At 40.3% G+C, this 19,835-nt stretch overlaps 1 protein-coding gene across 2 annotated transcripts in view; it reads left to right on the forward strand.

Annotated features, from left to right (window-relative positions):
- Positions 1 to 19,471, forward strand: part of BEND4 (BEN domain containing 4) — a 31,586-nt gene extending 12,115 nt beyond the window's left edge. The window contains exons 3-5 of one of the 2 annotated variants that reach the window (XM_036382839.2): positions 8,929 to 9,020; positions 12,325 to 12,565; positions 15,765 to 19,471. In XM_036382839.2, the coding sequence (XP_036238732.1) occupies positions 8,929 to 9,020; positions 12,325 to 12,565; positions 15,765 to 15,982 (551 nt within the window). In that variant the 3' untranslated portion in view covers positions 15,983 to 19,471. The remainder of the gene's footprint in view (positions 1 to 8,928; positions 9,021 to 12,324; positions 12,566 to 15,764) is intronic. The other variant, XM_036382840.2, reaches the window with a different exon arrangement.
- Positions 19,472 to 19,835: the final 364 nt, after the last annotated feature.

The raw sequence follows: 19,835 nt of genomic DNA on the forward strand, positions 1-19,835 counted from the left end.
CAATCAGGTTAGTCTGGCAAAATCTACTTTCCATAAGACCATTTTAACTGGCATTAATTATATTCATATTCTTTAGTTCTTTGTCATTTGAATCCTGTTTGTGATTACCTGTATTTTGCTAGTTTTAATGCTGGGTTAAACAGCAAGTATTTACCTAGGTCATCACACTTACCCTTCATCTCCCTTTAAAGGTGATAAACATGCATAATCATAGTCATTTTACACCCCCCCAGGAGTCATGAAACTCCTTGTTTACAGAGTATCAAAGGAAGCAGACAAACATAAAAGATGTGCAAGGAGGTAGGACTTCATCTGCCAGCATAAAATCATCATCAGATACATCTGCTGCTTTCTGGTGACATATCCAAATAGATCTGAAGTGACCCATGTGTTTGCAGAAGTGTTAAGAGCCACAGAAGGTCCCTCAGATTTTGCTACATGGTAGAACAGAAATCCTCAGGCAGTCACACAGCCACCACTGAGCAAAGTTAATCAAAAATCAACTAAAGGCAATGTCTAATTATTTTTGTCTCTAGTGTTCATTTTGCTCTTGTGAGCTTCTACTACCAAAAAAGCTGGCAGAATTTTTTCTGTGGTGCCCAGCTCTGTATGTAAACCGGAAGGAGACAGAAAGCCCTCTGCAGAGTGTCAGTGTTGTGTGCCACCATCTATCACATCAAAGTAATCTCAGAGCACAAACTTTCTTCCCTGCGTGTTCATCCACCTCCTGCAGGCCATCCGCTGGGCCAGGGGAGGCCCTGAGCGTGGTGGAGAGGCAGCCAAGGGGGCAGCTGGGTGAGTGTGAACGTTGCCATACTGTCTCCATCGAGCCACTGAAGGGGCAGGACTTTTTTTTTACCTCGTGGTTTCTCTTCCCATGCTTGGGGGAGCGAGTGCAGAGGTGCTGGCTGAGGCTGGCAGGGGACCCTGTGGGGCGATGGCAGTGTGCACCATGCCCTCCCCACAGTCGCTGAGGCTCCCACTAGCAACTCTGCCAGCAGAATATAAAAGCACCAACCCCTCCCTTCTGCTGTATAATATGAATCATTCTATCCTTCTCCTGAAATACTTTGCATTTCTTTTTTTTACTTTCCATATGCAAAAGCCCTTTTAAAATCCATGAGAGTTTGCGATCTAAAAATAGTTGCCGCTATACATCTCTGCCTCAAGCTTTGCAAAGCAAGGCTCACAAAGAGGCTACCACAAAAAAGAGTGTTTTCTCTGCAGATGTAAAGGCAATGACACTTTTTTCTTTTTTTAACAAATATTACAGAAGACATATCCTCCTGTAGCTTTTGGACACGGAAAATAAGATTTTTCAGTTTTCAGGACTCTGCCCTGTTGCTGTAGAGCCCTTCAGTTCTGTAGGATCTTTTTGCCTGTAGCCTAGCATCACTCTTTGGCAGATTACCACTGGAGAGAAACGATTACATGGATAAAATACCCCATATATTTTGGTTGCTGGATGGGTAGATTTTTTTTCTCAAAGAAACCCCATTTGATTTGACTGAAACAATACTTAAATTTGTGTGAAAAATTAATTGTTCCAGCTGTAGAATGAATGAAGAAAAAATTGTATTTTAGTGCTTGGTGTTTAAAGCAGTGCAACTTCTTTCAACTTGTCCAGTTTTCCCAATATTTAGGGCAAAATATTAACCAAGCATTTTCAGTTTTCAATTCAACTGAACAGAAGAGAAGCATTTTCATTCGGTGTGTTATTGTGTCTTCTTCTGAAAAATAATTGAAGTTTAGGTAATTCCTGGAAGGAGTTTGGCAAACTCATCATTGATTCTTTAAGGTTTTGAGATCATTAAGAACAAAACAAAGTAATCCATCCACATGAGAAGTGTCTCCTAGTTTCTTTCCTCTGTATAGAAATGACTGTGGCTGTGATATTTCCCAGTAGTAAATCTAAAGACATATTTGTGGAGCAGCATACAAGACATGGATTTTAACCATGAGGATATTAAACAGTTCATTATTATCAGCATGATTTTCTCACACTTTTTTTATCTGAAAGGGGGAAAGTATTTCCAGGTAATTAAAGCAAAAGTCTATAATCATGAGTTAGGGTTTATCTCCTGGTGCTCCCAGCTTTGCTGCGTGGTTTGGATAAACCAATCTGAAAGCAAAAAAAAGTTGTGATTTAGTAAGTATATGAAGCAGTGTGTGACAAATACAATGATTATTCTTACTTTGTTAGCCCAGCAGCAAAAAATACTCCAGCAAATAGCAGAGGGATGGGGAAGGAAAACCCCCTCAAATGTTGAGTCCTGGTCACCTATAGAGGCTGCATTCATGGTGGCTGGAAGTAGCCAAGGCAAAATGGGAGTTGCAGGTAAAGTTAATATCAGTGTAATTGAAAAGTCAGACCAGTTTTTCCAGGAGGTTTTGTATGCCCAAAGCTTGACTCTTCTTCCTGACTATTGGGTGATATAATAAAAGATATTACTTTTCCCTACAAATCCTGTCTCCTTTATACTTTCAGAGCCTCATGTTTCCAGACAGCCTACCACAGCCACAGTGTAGATAAAGCAGCCATCAAGGGTTATGATGAACACTTTTTCATGTCCTTTTTTTTTTTGTCCTTTTTCTTGATGTTCACATTTAACCACTTCTTTGGTTTCCCTTGATGTTCAGATGTTTTGGTCTGATCTGTGGCCTCGTTCTGCTCTTCAGCTTCAAAGTGTGAAGTCACAGTGAGAAGAGAGAGCCTCGAGCATGGTCACCCAGTGTTTGGTGCAAGAACCCCTTTGAATTTGTAGCACAGCTTTGCTTGCTGCTGGGGGTGACAGCTTACTTTGCTAAAGCAGCCTGAGTACAAGAACTTACTGAAACATGTAATTGCAGCAGACCAGGGCTTGCTTTATCTGTTTTCTCTGTGTTTCTGGATACAAACCCACAAGAATTTGGGAGATCAGGTTTCTCAGCCAACTTGGGAAACCAGAGCTGGTTAGAGTTTTGTGGGGAGCTGCAGTTCAGCCTGTCAAGGGTGAACTCCCAGGTCTCAGCTTTGGTTTGGCCTTTGCAAGTAAACATTTGGTTTTTAGTGACACAAACTGCTGTCCCTTCTCACAGGGGACTTCCTGGTTTCCCTGTTAGTTACCAGCAGTAGAAATGTGTAGTAGAGGGGTTTGCAGATGATGTCCCTTCCAAAGGGAAGACTTCAATGCTGAATGGGATCACAAGAAGAGGCTCCTTCTAATGAGTAGATGGAAAGTGAGAGAGCACAAAAATAAAAGCCACAGGAGCATGTGGCAGCATCACTTAAATGAGATGCACAACTGCCTTGTTTTATCTCTTTTAATCTGTTGTTTATGCAGAGGTGTATATCCCAGGGGCATATGGGAGGGGAACATTCTTTTTGCTGGAAGAAATTTATTGCAAAAGAAAATTAAAAGTACAATGGCTTTTCAGATGCAGATTTATAGAAATTAAATTATTTGCCTGCAAAACACAGCTGAGAGGGATTTTTAAAGTAATGGGATATTTGCTTGAATTTTTCTCCCTTCCCTGTTTTCAGCTGGCATGTAGGTCAGTTTAGGAAATCTCTAACACCCTCCTACACATTGTGTCAATTCTTTTGATTTCTGCTTTATGCTTTCGCTACAAATGAGTGCTGGTTTTATTTTACCATCCAGTCACAAATATCCAAGTTTGCAGGCTCTTGAGCACTGAAATCAGTTCCTCCCCTATCTTTCCTTGCCTCTTGCTGTTTTTCCAGCCCATCACACTCGAAACAAACTCGTCTTCTTGGACCATCCATGCAGCTTTTGCTGGCTTTCAGCTGACTATTGAAATAAATGACCGTATGAGCTAAAATAATCCAAGCCATGCACACTTGTCCAAATCTCAGGCAGCAAAGGCTTCTCCATTAATGCTATAAGAAATTCACACAGCCCTGTGGTTCGTCAGCACGTTCCCTATCATTTGTTACATCTTTTTGACAGTCGAGCATCAATTTAGAAATGCCCTGCAATGAACTCGGAGAGAAGCCTCGCTCAAGGTCAAGTGAAGGAGGACACAGTGCAGTGCTGAGCCAGTCTGAGCTAACAGCTGCTGGCCTGAGCAGTGTGGGTATAGATGTACACCCTTCCCAATTTTCCTCCCCTCTGGTGAGTCAGAGGTAAATGGTCTCGAGTGCTAAGGGATTCATCTTCTGCAGAGCACCAAGAGGAATACAAGCCAGTGTCAGCTACAGAGCACAAAATCTTATTAATTACAGAATAACCAGATTTCTTACTGTCTGTTTATGGGGCTGAGGCCACTGCAGAGACACACACAGCCAAACTGGGGTGAGCCATCCCATCTCACTGGGACTGTCTGATGCTGCAGGAGAGGTTGGAGAGACACTTTATTTACCTTGGAGATGTGCCGCATTTACAGCAAGCCCAAGCATCTCTTCACAGTGCTGTGCTTTGGCAATGTAAACAGCTCTGGAATGTTTTACACTGAAGGCTGCAGTGGATTTTGGGTGGATAAATGAGAGTTCTCATTTTGACAGATATCAGTGTAAGTGATTGTGTCCCAGTAACATTTATAATGAGCAAAAACCCAGCTCTAACCAATAATAGGGATGTTCTTGGCTCTTCATAACACTGGAAACAATTATCAGAGGCAGAGGTTTAAAAAGAAAAAAAATAGAGTGGGTGATAATTGGGAAACATTAAAAACCTGTCACTGAAGGCCCCAAAAGGCTATCTAGGAGGAAAAGTATAATGTTGGTTACAGAACCAACCAGTTTAGAGGGAAAGTAAAGGAAGAGTTAGAAACATAACAAATGGTTTCAAGGGGAAGTTAATGGTGATGTGTAAAAAGCAGTTAGGGTCAGTGGTAAATTAATGATTAAAATTAAATGTGGAGCATTGTCTAGAGAAGGCTTCTTTTCCCTGGCAAAATAAAGGAAAAATATGATATCCTAACAACAGTGTTGGACCATTATCAGACAGAAATAGATTTTATCAATAATATGGAACTGTTCCTTGAGTATTTCTCTTCTGGTACTTGTGAAGGGTAGCATGATGCAGTCACACCAATATAATGTGATGGTAAGCAGGTAGAAATATTTTCTCTTTCCATTGTAACTCTGGGTGTTACCATACATTCATCAGCAGCTTCATGTGGACTGCAGCCTCAGTGCCTGTCCCAGCTGCCTCCCAGTGCTGGGACTCTGAAGAGCTGCTTGCACACCACAGCTTTTCATCTCTAAGTGCACATCAGCTTACTACCAGAGGCTCAAGGCAGCTGCTACCAAAGCGTGATGTTTTCAAAACCAGGAGGTTTGGACAGCTCACTTCAGGAGCTAAACCCAACATGAAAAACACAATTCTGATCATAACTTTTCTTTATGCTTTGTAATATATTGGATGCTTCAGAAGACTGAAAGATGGAAATAGTATCTGATTTTTTAAAAAAAGACATGAGATATCCTGGATGATGGTGATTTCGTTGGCCTGATACTGAGCCAGACAAACTAATTGCACAGCTGATGCCAGCTTCAATTAATAGAGCGCTAAACCAGAATAATGGCATTAGTACCAGGCTACATCTTGCCAAATTATGGTTTTGATGAGATGAAAAGTTTGGTTGATGAGTATTGCAGATATTCAGGGTGTTACATAACATTAAATTACGAAACAGGATTTAAAAATACAAATATATTTGTATTCAGGAAATTTGGGGAAACTGCCATGATGCAGTTGAATTTCTGGAGGGATGTTTTTTTGTGAAACTGTTCACAGCCCGTGTTTTTAATACTTTAATCCATGAGCACACAGTCATTGCTTACAGCTTGCAAGAGGTGCAGAGGTAGCTGTGAGAGAGGAGGATGTGAGGTGTCAGACCTGGCTGATCTCTGTGTATTAGGGCACAGAGAACATGGCTCTGCTTGGTTTCAGCTCCTGGGAAATGCACTGGGAAAGGCACTGAGTGCCTTCAGTGCCCTGAGAAAGGCTTTGGGAAGTCACAGTGACTTTCTGCTTGGGTATTGATGCACAGCATGGCCAAAAGACCCATGGCCATCAGCTGTCAGACAGGAGATGTAAGGAGGTGTAGGGACTCTGCTTTTTAGCAGGAGCCCAGCACCTCTGGAAGGTCAGTGTTGGGCTTAGCAAAGAAAAAATTGAGAAATTACTTTACGTCCATTAAGTATGTAACAAGTAACAGGCATTTTCCATTTCTTTTCCAAAAAATTTTGTAAACCCCAGTTTGAAGGAAAACAAAATGCAGACTTGAAATAAGGTTTATGTACCTGTGGGTAGAAACTGCATCACTGGGAGATGACTGCTTGAGTTCTATGGTGTTTTACCCACTGATGCTGTCTGTTGCAGGAAGGATTTAGTCCAGGGAGTTGCTGTGCTGTGTGGCAGCTTGGGCTGAGAGATCATAGCCTGGATTTTGTCATTGGCACAGGGCATGCCCACCACAGTCGCTGTTCAACTGTTCATTAGAAATTAGGATTCTCTGCAGAGAAAGCTGTGACAAGCTGTGCTGAATAAGCACTTGTTACAACATACAGATACCTAGAATAACAACAATGTCTTAAACTTGGATCAATGACAGCAAACACCTGCCACCTCCTGCATATGTCCTGGTTAACATCTTAGCCAGACCAGCCTTCCCTGGCACACCAGGTTCCCTGTAGGCCCCACTTCTCCTTGCCCTTTAGCTCCTGCAAAGACCTTGCTCTTTCATTCTCTGCAGGCCAGGCTACTTTGCCATCTCCAGTGTCCATTCTGAGACTCTGGCACTTCCAGAAAGTAAAGGCTGTGGAAACTTCTTCCCTAATGGGCAGGAAAATTACTGCCTCCCCACAGGCTTTCTACTAAATCATAACAAGTGTTATCTCAATGTTGGTATCTCTCCCACTACTTAGATAAGAACAAATCCCTGTTGGTGATGTCCTGATAGTGGATACCTGCATAGGCATGCAGAGTATCAGCCCATGGGGCTATGGTCCTGTTAACCCTGTAGAGACCCCATCAAAGATAAACAGAATAAATAAACTAGTAGACTTAAATGATGATTCATCTTTCAGCTGGGATCCCCAGGCTCTTACAGAGCTACATTTCCTGAAGGGTTTGGAGGAAACCATTCTCAGCAAAGAGAATATCTGCAGAGCCATAAGAGGGACACAGCAGCAAAACCAAAGCTTTGACTCTCCACCTCGTGCTGCCCTCTTTGTGGTTTCTTCTAGGCTTCAGTTAATATGACAGCCCAAGAAGTCTGGATTTGCAAGTAGCACCTGGTGTTTGAAAGGTTGAGGTTGTTTGTACTAACAGCAAACTGTGCTGTGTCATGGTTTTAAAGTCAGAAGTGACCAGCATCCTTCAGTCACTACAATGGTTTAAAAAATCAAACAGTGTTCTGCTCAAAACATTGCTGCTTTTATGAGGATAGAAGTTTTTATAAGCTTTGGCCAGCTTTTAGTACTTTCATGTTTCTCAGTGGTAATGAGAAGGCATTTTATCAGTAGCATAGAGTTCAAGTAAAGCTGCACTTCATCTGCTGGGGACACAACAAGTTAAGTAATTTCCTGTTGTCTTCTCAATTGTGCCCAAAACCCTTGGAAGAACATAGGTAAACACATCCTTGGATAGCCTGCAGTGAGATTACTTACTGTGTGAAAAAACAGAAGCAGGGGTAAATACACTGATGGGTTGTCTTTACAGAGAAGTCAACATGGGGTACAATATCATAGAAATTTATTCATCATATCAGACACTTTGCATGACTTCTGTGTGCAGAATGCTGGATGTAACTCCTCTTATCCTACACTAAAGGGTCTGTTTTGCACAGAGTAATTTTGTTTTGCCCCCTGTCTGCCTAGACAGGGGCACAGTAAGCTGTGTGGTGTGAATGCCAAAGAAAGAGGGCAAAATACCCATAAATCCTACCTTCAGACATTCTCAAATATTTCAGACTGCCAGCTTAAGATAAAGCCCAAAACAACACATTTTTTCAGAAAAGAAATAATAAAATGCCAAGAAATAGTAATTTAAAAATAAAAAGGAATGTAAGTACTTCTTCCGGGTTTTGAGCTGAAGCTATGATTAAATCTGAATACTTTACAAAAACAACCCATTCAAAATGTGAAAGTCGTAAGGTACCTTAAAAACTACGCTTATTTAGTCTTGCACAAGTCAGTTGTAATGTTGGATTAATATCTGTTTAATTCTCCTATGGTGTTTCAGGCTCAGGAGAAAAGAGCTGTATTTCAAAAATACTCCAGAGTTAATCAGGGATGTGGCAGCATCTGCTTAAGAGAGACCCATAATTGAATCATCCCTAATTAACCTATCACCTCAACAGAAGGGAATAGGATGTTGGTACCACTACTGAAATGGATAAGAGTGATGGGAATGGAAAGGGGGGAGGATGAGGGCAAAGAGAAATAAAGCAATTTGCCTAACACCTAGTTTTATAATAAATTTGGGAGGAGGGAGGGAGTAGAAATTGGAGTATACAGGTCATTGAATCTCTTTAGTATATTTAATCAGACTGTAGTTTCAAAAACATTTAAGCATATTTACATGTTAATCAATGCATTATTTAGGTCCAGTAAATGTTTCCTCCTTTGTATGGTTTGGGATTTTTACAGTATTTACAGATATTTTTTTTCTTACTCTCATTACTGCTGACCTAATTTGTATTTGGAGTAATTATATTTCCAAACTTGGAAAAAAGGCCCTTTGAAAACTAGTGGGCAGAAAAATAAAAGTAATTTCAGAGATCTCAGTATAGGCAATACGATATTTGTACATTTATTACATGAAATATCTTCACAAATCAAAATAAGAAGTATTTCCTATTTGAAGTAAATCTCACAGAGATAGAACAGAGATACTAAGGAACACTGCTTGATTAATGTTGTTGTTCTATTTTGTGCTTTATAGCTAATGTACAGTAATTGCAATTTGTTTCATGCAGTGCCCTGCCAGACGGTTTTAGATTATTTGAAGACTGTACTTCAGCATCACAACCAGCTCATGGTACCACAGCCAACAGACCACCCAACCGAGGTAGTGTACAGTGAAAACACTAAGCTGCATCTCTTTATGCTGGGTAATTCATTACAAACATGCAGGCAAATAAATCAGTAGGTGTTTAGTAGCAAAAACAGGTTAAAAACTGTCATTGTTAAGTACAGTAATACCCTAAATGGAGGAAACACATCATTAGCATAATCTAGAATTACTTTACTGAGCAGCACCTAACTCCCTCCATCAGCACCAGGTGTGCTTGCCTTGCTTTGGGTAGTTTTTCTCTCCTCTTTCTTCAAAAACACCATATTTGTGGGTAGAATTTGGGCTAGGCCTAGCTGGTGACAGCTATAGCTACGTGACTGAGAGTGGATGCACGTGGCATGCAGCAGTTCAGGGTGTGTATCACTTTGCTCCTCCATTCAGTTTTATCCTGTGCAAATGAATATATACATATTTATATTTATATTTATCACTAGCTGTTATCATTCAAGTATATTCCAAGGATTCATTTTCCTTTTTTTAATGCTCTTTTGCTTAACTAAAATTTTCAAGTACTGTAAAAACTGAGGCTGTCCTGTAATGTCTCACAAGAAATAGCTTGTCACAGTGTGACAGAATTTTTATTCAATTAAACGCACAAATATTAATCTTTTATTCATAAATTTCATCATGTACAAATACAAGCAGAAATACGTTTGTATTTTTGGTTCTTCCTTCAGAGTCTGCTTATTTCATTTCTGGGAGTTTTTATGTTTGTTTTAGTTTAATGACTGCTGGACACACCAAACCACATCATATATTTAGTGAGAATGTTTTGCCCAGAGTGCTTTACTCTCTGAGAAAGCAATGAAAGTGTATCTGTAGCAGGAATCCAGTAATTGTTTAACAGAGTAGCATAACACTATATCATGCCTTGGAGAAGAATGAGGAAAAATATCCAACATTTCAGGGGGAACAAGAGAGAAGTGTTATAAAATTGAGGCTGAGGAGTTACACAAAATTTATTACCCTCTCCTCAGTTAATAGCAGGGTGAGGTCTCACGAAATCTAGATGTTGGGCCTTTCTGCACCCTATTTTCATCAGTGCTATATATGTCTAAACACAAAATATCTTCTAGGATAGCTTGCTGCTTAGCAAAGCCACCCATGAGCATCTGTCCCTAATGCACATGAGCAAGCCTGGAGCCTAACCCTGTGCCATTATGGGCTTGCATTGCATAAGCCGGGCCTGGCAGAGCTTAAAAGCAAGGCAGCACCTACAGTCACCTGCAGCTTATACTATGCAGTGGTATCAGTAAGAATGGTCATTGCTTCACTAAAGGGTTTTTTAATAGGAAAAAAATAGGTTTCAGAAATTAAAGGTAGGAAAATAACTTACTTTATATAAAAGGGATGTGAAGCTACCTGCTGAAAAACAATTAAGTACCAGCGTGAGGATCACGTGGTCCTTTGTTCTGACGCAGTGGAACAAGCCAAGGGAGTATTCCTGCCAGCTCCCCTTGTGACAGAGTGGTCACAGCTACTTCAGCATAAGAATATATTACCTCCAAAGAGCTTTCCATGCTGCCCCTCTGCTCTTCTTCCTTCCCCAGCTCCTTCACAGTGTTGGAAGAGGACAGGGAGCTGGACTGGGTGGATTGTAATGTTCTTCCATGGCAGAGCTCTTCAGACATTCAGGCTTCCCATGTATGGGCAAAAACTAAAGCAGCTGCCTGTGTCATGAGTGGAGGGGCAGGAATTGACCCTGACCTGTTTGCGGTGATGTGAGGAGAAAATGAAGTGCAAAGAGAAAGCCACAAATGTAACAGGGCTAGACCCTAGGTGAAGGGTTTTTCTCTTAGGGGTTACAAGCTTGAATTTACAGCTACAGGGGAGTGAAGTGTTGAGGTGTTTGGGGAGGAGTGGCCCTTCAGACAGACAAAGCCCATCTCTTCCCTTATATTTTGGCTTTCTTTGCAGCTTTTTGGGCTTGTCCACAGCTGTCTTTGCCAGCAGCTTATAGCAAGGCAAACAAGTAGCAGACAGCCACACAGGCTGAGCCCTCAGTGATGCTAACCCCACTGGGAGGTGGTGTGACTCTAGATCATAGAGATTATCTAATGATAATCTCAGCACAGTCTTCACTAAATTCAGTCTTCCATATTTTATCAAACTCACAAAAAAATTAAAAACAAACACCTGAGGAAAAACTTCAAAGATGCTCTCAAGCTGTCTCCAGGTTGCTATAATAAATATGTGAAAGAAGGCAAGGGTAGTCCTTAAAATAGTTTTCAGATATCAAAGGCCTGGAAGTGAGAACTTTGCAGCACTTGCCCACAAGTGTGGCATGTGGCTGAGCACCTCCCTGACCATCAGACCTGGGTTTCTCTAGCTCACTGCAAGCTCCTGTCAAACCTCAGGGCTACACAAAGAGTTCACTAATTGGGCTATCAGATTTATGGGTTTTGATGAAGAGGTGCAGCTGTAAAAGTGAAGGAGTCTCTAGGAGGGTGTGGTTTGGGTTTTTACTGTGTACTTCAATTATTTCAAGTATATTAACGGTACCATCTTACATTAATTGGGTAATCCTGAACTATAGCGTTTTATGGGCAACAAGAATTAAGTACAATTTAGATACAATTGACTTAAGAGGGCTTATAAATGTGTGTGGATTACAGGAATCCCCATAATTAGTCCCACAGCATTCATTTAATGTTGGAATATTGAAGCACACAAATTATGAAGGTTAAAAGCAAAATTTCTTTCCAGCTGACACAGTGGCATTTCTTTAAAGCTATAATTTGAGTTAATACAGCATTCATTAATAATAATGAAGCTTTTAGTTTTCATAGTTGCTTTACTTATTTTCTTTACATTTTTCACAGTAACATAATTGCTGTCAAGTTTCAGGTGTGTTCTACAGAAGTAATAAATTTATTATAAAAATAGACCAAAAGAGTCGCCTCTGAAGGAAACTATCAGCTGTTGATGAAGTGATCCATTTGATCAGGCTCTTCAAAGACCCTTTTTATGCATTTTACCATATTAAGAAGAAACATTGCACTTAAATAGTATGCCCAGTTGCTGATTCTTAACTCTTTTTAACCTGCTGGTGAAAGTGGAAATTAGCAATAGCTACACCTCTCAAAATGTATTCATTGTACCTCACCCAACCTGAGTTCTAGAAAATGGAAATGTAATTTTAGAAGTACTTATTCTCTGTAAGAGTAACAAAGTGTTCCCCTTGGGTTGTGTTTCACTGTCAGTATCGTGAATAGTTAAAAACATATCTTTTGTTGCAACTGACATCTTCACTTATTTGCCTTGTAAAATAAGCAACAGAAATATTTCACTTTTTCAGGGGAGTAAGCAGTTGCTGAACAACTACCCTGTCTACATCACTAGTAAACAGTGGGATGAGGCTGTAAATTCTTCCAAGAAAGACGGACGACGGCTCCTCCGCTATCTCATCAGATTTGTTTTCACAACCGATGAGCTTAAGTACTCATGCGGCCTTGGGAAAAGGAAAAGGTCAGTGCAGTCAGGAGAGACAGGTCCTGAAAGACGTCCTCTGGATCCAGTTAAAGTAACATGTCTCAGAGGTACTGCATCTTTTCGCTCAGTGTCCACCATATGTGATCTCATTTCACCACATTGGCTCTGCCTCAGTAGAAGCATTTTTGGCTGAACTAGAAGGGGTTTCACAGGCAGGTGACAAGCACTCAGAAACCCTCCACTTTCTTTTCATACATACATACAAGTGTGTATGTATGTATAATATATGTGTTTGGGGTGTTTTTGATGGGAAAAAACAAGGCCTCTTATTTAAGAGAAGACCCAAATGCAAGGGCACATGACACTAATACACTTTAAAAAGCAGTGAAGCAAAACCAGACATTCGTGATTACACTCTTTTATAATAAGCTTAGGTAATTTGTTAACAGCAATACACAGCAAAACTAACCAAAGGAATAGTTACAGTCTGATGTCTAATAAGCATATGATGCACAAGAACACAGTGCATCATTAGAGTTAGAAGCTGAGTTTCAGAGTAGGTGTGAAAACATCTTCTAGGGTCAAGAATATCTTCAGGTTAATTACAAAGTATACATAAGCGTGTTATCCAAAATTTAACTTTTTTTTTTGCATACTGATGGAACATTGCCTGAAAATGTTAGGGAACAACTTTCCCCCATGTTTGGCCTGAAAAGGGAGGGGAGTTTTGCAAGCATTTCACAATGTTAGAGAGTGAGGATATTGCACAGAAAGAGAGCAGATTGAAAAGAATGTTGTGTACTTTGGTTTCCTAAAATTGTTTGAAAAGGCTGGTAGCATGCTTTATAATAAAACATATAAAACAGGACTTTTTAAAACCAAAGTAAAAATATGTTTTTAGTTTCAACATCTGCATTGTATAAATGCATATGCTTATTATTTCTTTAATTAACTCATAGTTAACTTTATAGTATTTTTTTAGCACATACGTGAAATTTTGGTTGAACTAACCTCAAGAATGTGTACTAATCAATGCAATGTAAAAAGCTATATTGTGGTCAGTCAGTGATAAAAATATCTTCAGTTATCCAACTGGAGTCCAAATGGTTATACACATCAGATATGTGGGCCTCTTCCCATTTAGGGTAGAAGAATCCAACAAGGCTAAGTAGATAAGGCTTGAGGTTAGGGTACAATATTGATGTAACCAGGTAATGAACTCAGATTTGACATACAGACAAATTAGGCAAACGAGCACTTTTTGTACTACAAAATAATCTTTTAAGCTGCTGTATGAGACTCTACCAGAACTCTATCAGAGCTAAATTGGAGGGCAAATCCATCATACACTGTGCTGCAGAGGTCTAGAGAGAGCAGGGGCCCAGAAGTTCTTCTGGAAGATGAAGGCTGGAAACAAGCACTTGAGCATTTACTAAGTTACTTTAAGTATCACCTAATAATTTATGCACAAACACAGTGTTGATATCCTTTTCTTCCCCTTTCTCTCACCTGCCTCCCAAGACTAATAGTAAATGCACCTGTACATGGAATTTTGCTTGCGGCCACTCTCTTTTTGAGGTCCTGAACACACAGAGCATGAGGAGCACTCCTTGGGAGAAAGAGAAAGGGTAATTTCTTTAATTACCAGAAGCTTGAAGAGGAAGCCAAAACATGCAGTATGTAATGACCAGCTAAGAAAGCAGAGTAGACAGCTCTCCCCTTGGGCCTTCATGTGTAGGTGGGAACATGACAACTTTCTCCAGTGCTGAAAGTTGGCCACTAGCTCCTACTCATTTACAAGCCAAGGTAGCAAGTGTCTGACTAATTCTCAACCCAGCTAATTATGCCTTTCCACCATAGCAGAGAGTGCAAATTGGTTCTCTGTCTGCACTCAGAGTTTAAATATATATAAACATTTTTAATATATTCCTACAACTGACTGGTGTCTGGAACCAGTTTTAAAACATTCTGGCATGCTTAAATTATAGCATTACTTCTTTACGTGGTAACCATTTCTCTGAGAAAAAGATGAGTGTGGGGGAACATGTGAACATAACTAGGTAGGAATTACTGTTGCCTGTGTGGATTTCCAGGGAAATGAATTTAAAACAGAGATTGCTATCACTTTTGCAGACACACTGCTAGAGGAGGTATGCAAAAATCACATCCTAATTGTCTAACAGATGAGATACCTTGCAGGCACGGGAACTCATGTAAAAGCACAGCATTCCCTGTCTGGAGATGTGGTGACAGTAATGAAGTTACCTTACGCCACTTATTGTGCTGTTGGCTTGTCAACAGTAGAAAATAGAATTTAAAAATATCCTGGGACACACAATTCTGCATGAGGGAATAACTAATGTTACAGAATAAATAAGCAGCTCCATTTCTGTATGAGGTACACTGTATCCAGTATCTCTAATAAGATGCCCTCACATTTAAAATCATATTTAGTTGTTTAAAAGTCCAAATACACCTATTTGAGCTATGTCTAGCAGTTACAACTCCAGACTTGGCAGGGCACCTTCTGCAAGTCTAGCATATAGCACGTCAAAGAATGTGAAAAATAAATTATAAAAAAATGTAATCATCACATACAAATAGCTGTATGTGGCAGCAGCAGCTATTTAAATAGCTAAAATGCATGCAGTACAATTCATTTTCTCCTGCATTGAAAACTATTGCAAAGCTCCCCAAATCAGCTCTCTGATCTCATTTAGCTATTTCTAAGGCCAAATTAGTCTCTGAAAAAATAGGTGTAAAATACAGGGAGATGAAAATAGCAGAACTTAAAAGAAAGATCTCCCAAACAGACAGGAGCACCAAACTGAAATAATGGCAGTGACATTTTCCAGCAGGCTGGGGGCTCCTGCAGGTTGCAGGTGCTGAAGAAGCCAGCAGAGGGAGGTCAGAAAGATCCAACAGCAATCACCTTGAGGTATAGATACCAACAGGTTTCTAATGAAAAGTGTCCTGGCTCGTGTTAGCTTCCACACATACTGCACGTGCTGAATCACAGCCTTCACTTCGAATTAGTTCTTTGTATTTCCACAAGAAAGGATTTTATATCCAGGTCCCATGAGTCGCCTAGGTAGCTCAGGTGTAACACTGCATGTGGAGAAGCACACTTATGCAGAAATAAAATAGGTCCAAGTGGCATTATCATGGCATCCCCCATAAGGCTTTACTTCTGCTTAAGCAGAGCAGCAATGCCTCCTTTCTTATTTCCCATGAGCTTTTGACACCTGGGCAATACCAGATGCTGCAAAGACAAGTTGCTTTTAATGCTTGCCTGTTTTCCTGCAGAGTTCATTAGGATGCACTGCACCTCCAACCCAGACTGGTGGATGCCCTCTGAGGAGCAGATCAACAAGGTGTTCAGCGATGCCGTGGGACACGCGCGCCAGGGCCGCGCCGTGGGCACCTTCCTGCACAACGGCACCTCCTACTACGAGGGGACTGAGCACCCAGGCTCACAGGATGAAGTCTTCAACAGGGGTATGCAGGATGGATCTGGAGATTGATGGCACTGAGAAACACATTGTACTGCAGTAGCAGCCACCTAATTTAGGAGAGACTGTTTGTTAAACATACTTAACCCTGCTGTCATTTAGGAGTCCAGAGCATGTTTGAACACATACTGCATACATTTCAGCTTCTCCATCCTACCATATCCCAGTTAACAGAAAGAAATCCATTTCAAGACCTGCTTTATGGGACTTCTCAGTGCCTATTATTTCCAAACCCTTCATAGCACACTCAAAGGGAACGTGCAGTCCATTTCATCCAGTTGTAGAGGAAAGGTCATTTAAAAAGAAACAGCAGCTGCTATCTCTTCAGCCCATTGATAACAATCCCAGGCCCAGACTCAGAACAGCTGGGTGCTATTTGCTTTCCCTGACTAGAAGACTTGTACAAGTCTGCACACTTAAAACAAAAAAACAAAAAAAAAAAAAAGGAGTGGTTTCCCATTTGTTAACAGAAAAGAACATAACTATGAATGCTACCTTAAAGTACCACACAAGACAGAAAATCCAGAGACTTTCTTAGCCAACTCTGTCAGGAAATTAAGCTTCCTGAGTAAAACAGCAGCACTCATCAACAGCAGAATCCTTCAAAGACCCAGAACAATAACAGGCATTTCTAACAAATAAAAATTGCATTGTATATCAGATAGACAGTATATTTATCTAGATTTCTAGAGGATTAGAGTTGATCATGACAGTTTTTATTAAAAGAAGATTGCTAAAAACAAATTGCCATTTCAGAAGACAGATTTTCCTTTGTCCGTTCCTATTCTGCAGCCATATTGTGTAGCTTTAGAGGCTTTAAATTGCCTTTTCTTGTTTTCACTTTAATTTGTGCTTTATATCCGTTCCTTGAAAGAGGTGAGGCAGTGTGCTGGTTTTGCTCAGTGTTGCATTCAGGGAGGGGTTGGGCTAGAAGAATCTGGTTTAGTGTTCTGTAGTAGGTAGACATGAGATCCAGACTGAGAGCTGTAAGAAATGAGCTGTTGGAGCAGAATTTGCAATGGTGCACAACATTGGAAGCAGATACTAGCTTTAAAAACAAAAGTTAATCCACAAAAAAAGTTTAATTTTAAATATTTAGGAGTCCCTTGTCCTTCTAAATTGAACCATGCCAGAAACATGCAATGCCAAAGAAACGATGCCCTTTCCTTTCCACATCAGGGTGTTTCCATCTCCTTACCTTTGTGTGCTCACTCAGGCCGGTGTTGGCATCCTCCACAGCCTGAACCAGCACTTCCTGAGGCAACATTTCCCCACTGGCAGGTAGAGGGAGCTGTTTTTTGGGAAGAAAGCTCACTTCACTTTTGGCCATCCTTAGTGCTACCTCATCAGCGTTGGCTCTCCTGAACGCGTCTCTCATACACCCCCAGCTTTCCCCACCGCCTTGTGCAAGCCACAAGCATAGCTACTCATGGCTCCTTTTGCCTTCTCCTCCCCTTCCCCCTGCACCAGGCAAGGCAGGAGGCACTGGTCCCTTCCTCAGAGACCAGGAAGGGCTCTCTGGGGTGCAGTGCTCCTGGAGACCCAGCCTGGCTGCAGGGCTGGGGCAGTCTCTGCAAGTTCAGCTCACCCACACAGGAGCCCCTTGCCCTCTGCCCCCTCTGCCTGTGGCTGTGACAGGTCTCTCCTGGCCCATGGGGCATCTCTGGACATGGGCTCACCATGCACTGCCATAGAGAGGACCTTGCTCAGTCCCTGTGGGCTTTAGGCCCTCAAATGTCCAATACCTCTCAGTTCACTTTAATTTTGGTGATTTTTTTGAAAGGGGGTTGAAAGGTACTCACTGGCCCCAATATAATTAATTTATTTTCTTAAAGTCAACTAGAAGTTTAGTCACTCACTAGACCAAGGGGTTTAGTACAGCATTCCTTCATTACAGGCAGGAGGTGACTTTCTTGGAGCGGTCACACCACGTGGTGGCCTCTGGAGGAGAAATTCAGTGTATAGAAATGTCACAGTACAGATATCCTATAGTAGCTTTTCGGTGTTGAACTTACACTTTTTTAAAAAGAACTCTAATAGAAGATGTTACATTGCTCAGATGGTGTAAGTCTTGCTGGTCTATGTTTAATGTGGTGACACATGCCAGAACTATTTGGTAAAACATGTCAGAACGTGTGAGTCAACATTATACTGTAAATTTGTCCACAGCGATATGTATCATGCTGTATTTTCGTAAACATTGTGATGGTTTCCTTTCAGATGCTTAATTGTATGATGTTTAAGATATAAACACTTTTTAACAGTCACAGAACAGAATTACTGAACTGGACAGACCTCTCACTTAATAACTGAAAGATTTGCTGAAATAACTAGTAAGCCTAGCTTTATTTTTAGTGTAAAAAGCGTAGCAGCATCCTGGAGCCACTCACAATCCTCTACTCTCATTGTGCAAAATAACCAAAAGTATATTTTCATCCTGAAAGCCACTTTGGCAGTAGAAATGGCTTTGCAGATTCGGACCTTTCTTTATGAACAAAATTTTGTCCTCAATTGCTTATGTGCACTGGCCAGTGACATGAATCATGGTCACAGACAGGCATTAACAGACACCAGCTCATTTTTTTGTTCACGTTTTGTTTTAAAATAACAGAGTATAAAAACTTTCGTCAGTTGTCTGTTTTCAATTGCCATTGTGGCCACTTGACCCACACATTTCATTTTAAAAATCCCAAACCTTGCACAACAACTTATTCCAGTTAATTTGTTCATTAGGTGTTATAAATTCATACACATTGAAGCATCTAAATATCTGCAATATGTTAGATATGGGACCTGAAATAATAGATAGCACATAAGCCCTTGCAGAGGGAGATATCCATATTTAGGCAGTGTGCTTTATAAGCCAGCACATCCCTTCCCAGCAACAGAAGGAAACTGCTATCTATCATGTCAATCCAGGAAGTCCCAGGAGGACAGAGATGCTTGTCTTATCCTTCCATAGGCTTTAATCTTACTGTCATTTATGTATCTGCCTTCTCTCAAACTTTGTGTAGCAGCACCGCACGCCCATCTGTGCCAACATGCCTTCGCTATATTTTCTATGACAAATATTTGTGGAGAAACTGTGATTAAAAAAACATTAATCCTGATATTTTTATTGTTATGGTGTAGTTAATTCTATGAATACTTTCTTATGATGATTGTACTGTGTAGAGTAAGTACAGGTTAGGGATAGACCTTTATCAGATATTGTACAAAAGAAAAAGTGCATAGTGTAATATAGACTAGTAAGGTTTTTGTGACAATTTCTATAGGATGTGTGAATTGTTTTCTATGTGGCAACACACATTTCTTTTAAAGAATATAAAATCTTAGAGAATTTTTTAAACAGTCAATATTTTTAATTATAAAGACATTTGTTACCTACAGTTTACTATTTCAGGTGTTAATTCTAATTTGAATATTGGTTTTACTACATACCTCCAGTTCCATTTGTTCTGTTGCATAAAAAATGCACAATAAAAGTTAGTCTCTGGTTAACCTGTCTCTTTCTTTCTCTAGAGGCAATCTTGTGTCAGTGTGACAGCCATGATACCTGGGTCTCACTATAAATATATATTAAAAGTTTTAGATTTATATAAAGGGCTAGAGCATTTTCTTTTGCATTAAATGCTTGTTTGGTATGAAGCACCAGAAAGCACAGGAAAAGATTATGAAGAATTCAAGTATGAATATCATATAAATCATTTTCACCTCAATGTACAGCCACATAGATTTATGTGCTGGTTAAATAGAAAGACTATTAAAAGGAAGTACCCATCTGCAATCTTAAAACCTGGATTTTCAAGCAGTGACGTTTAAATCCCATTTTAATTCAGAATCCAGTGATGGCTGAATGTATCCT

This window comes from Molothrus ater, chromosome 4 (assembly GCF_012460135.2).
Source record: "Molothrus ater isolate BHLD 08-10-18 breed brown headed cowbird chromosome 4, BPBGC_Mater_1.1, whole genome shotgun sequence".
Classification (NCBI taxonomy): domain Eukaryota; kingdom Metazoa; phylum Chordata; class Aves; order Passeriformes; family Icteridae; genus Molothrus; species Molothrus ater.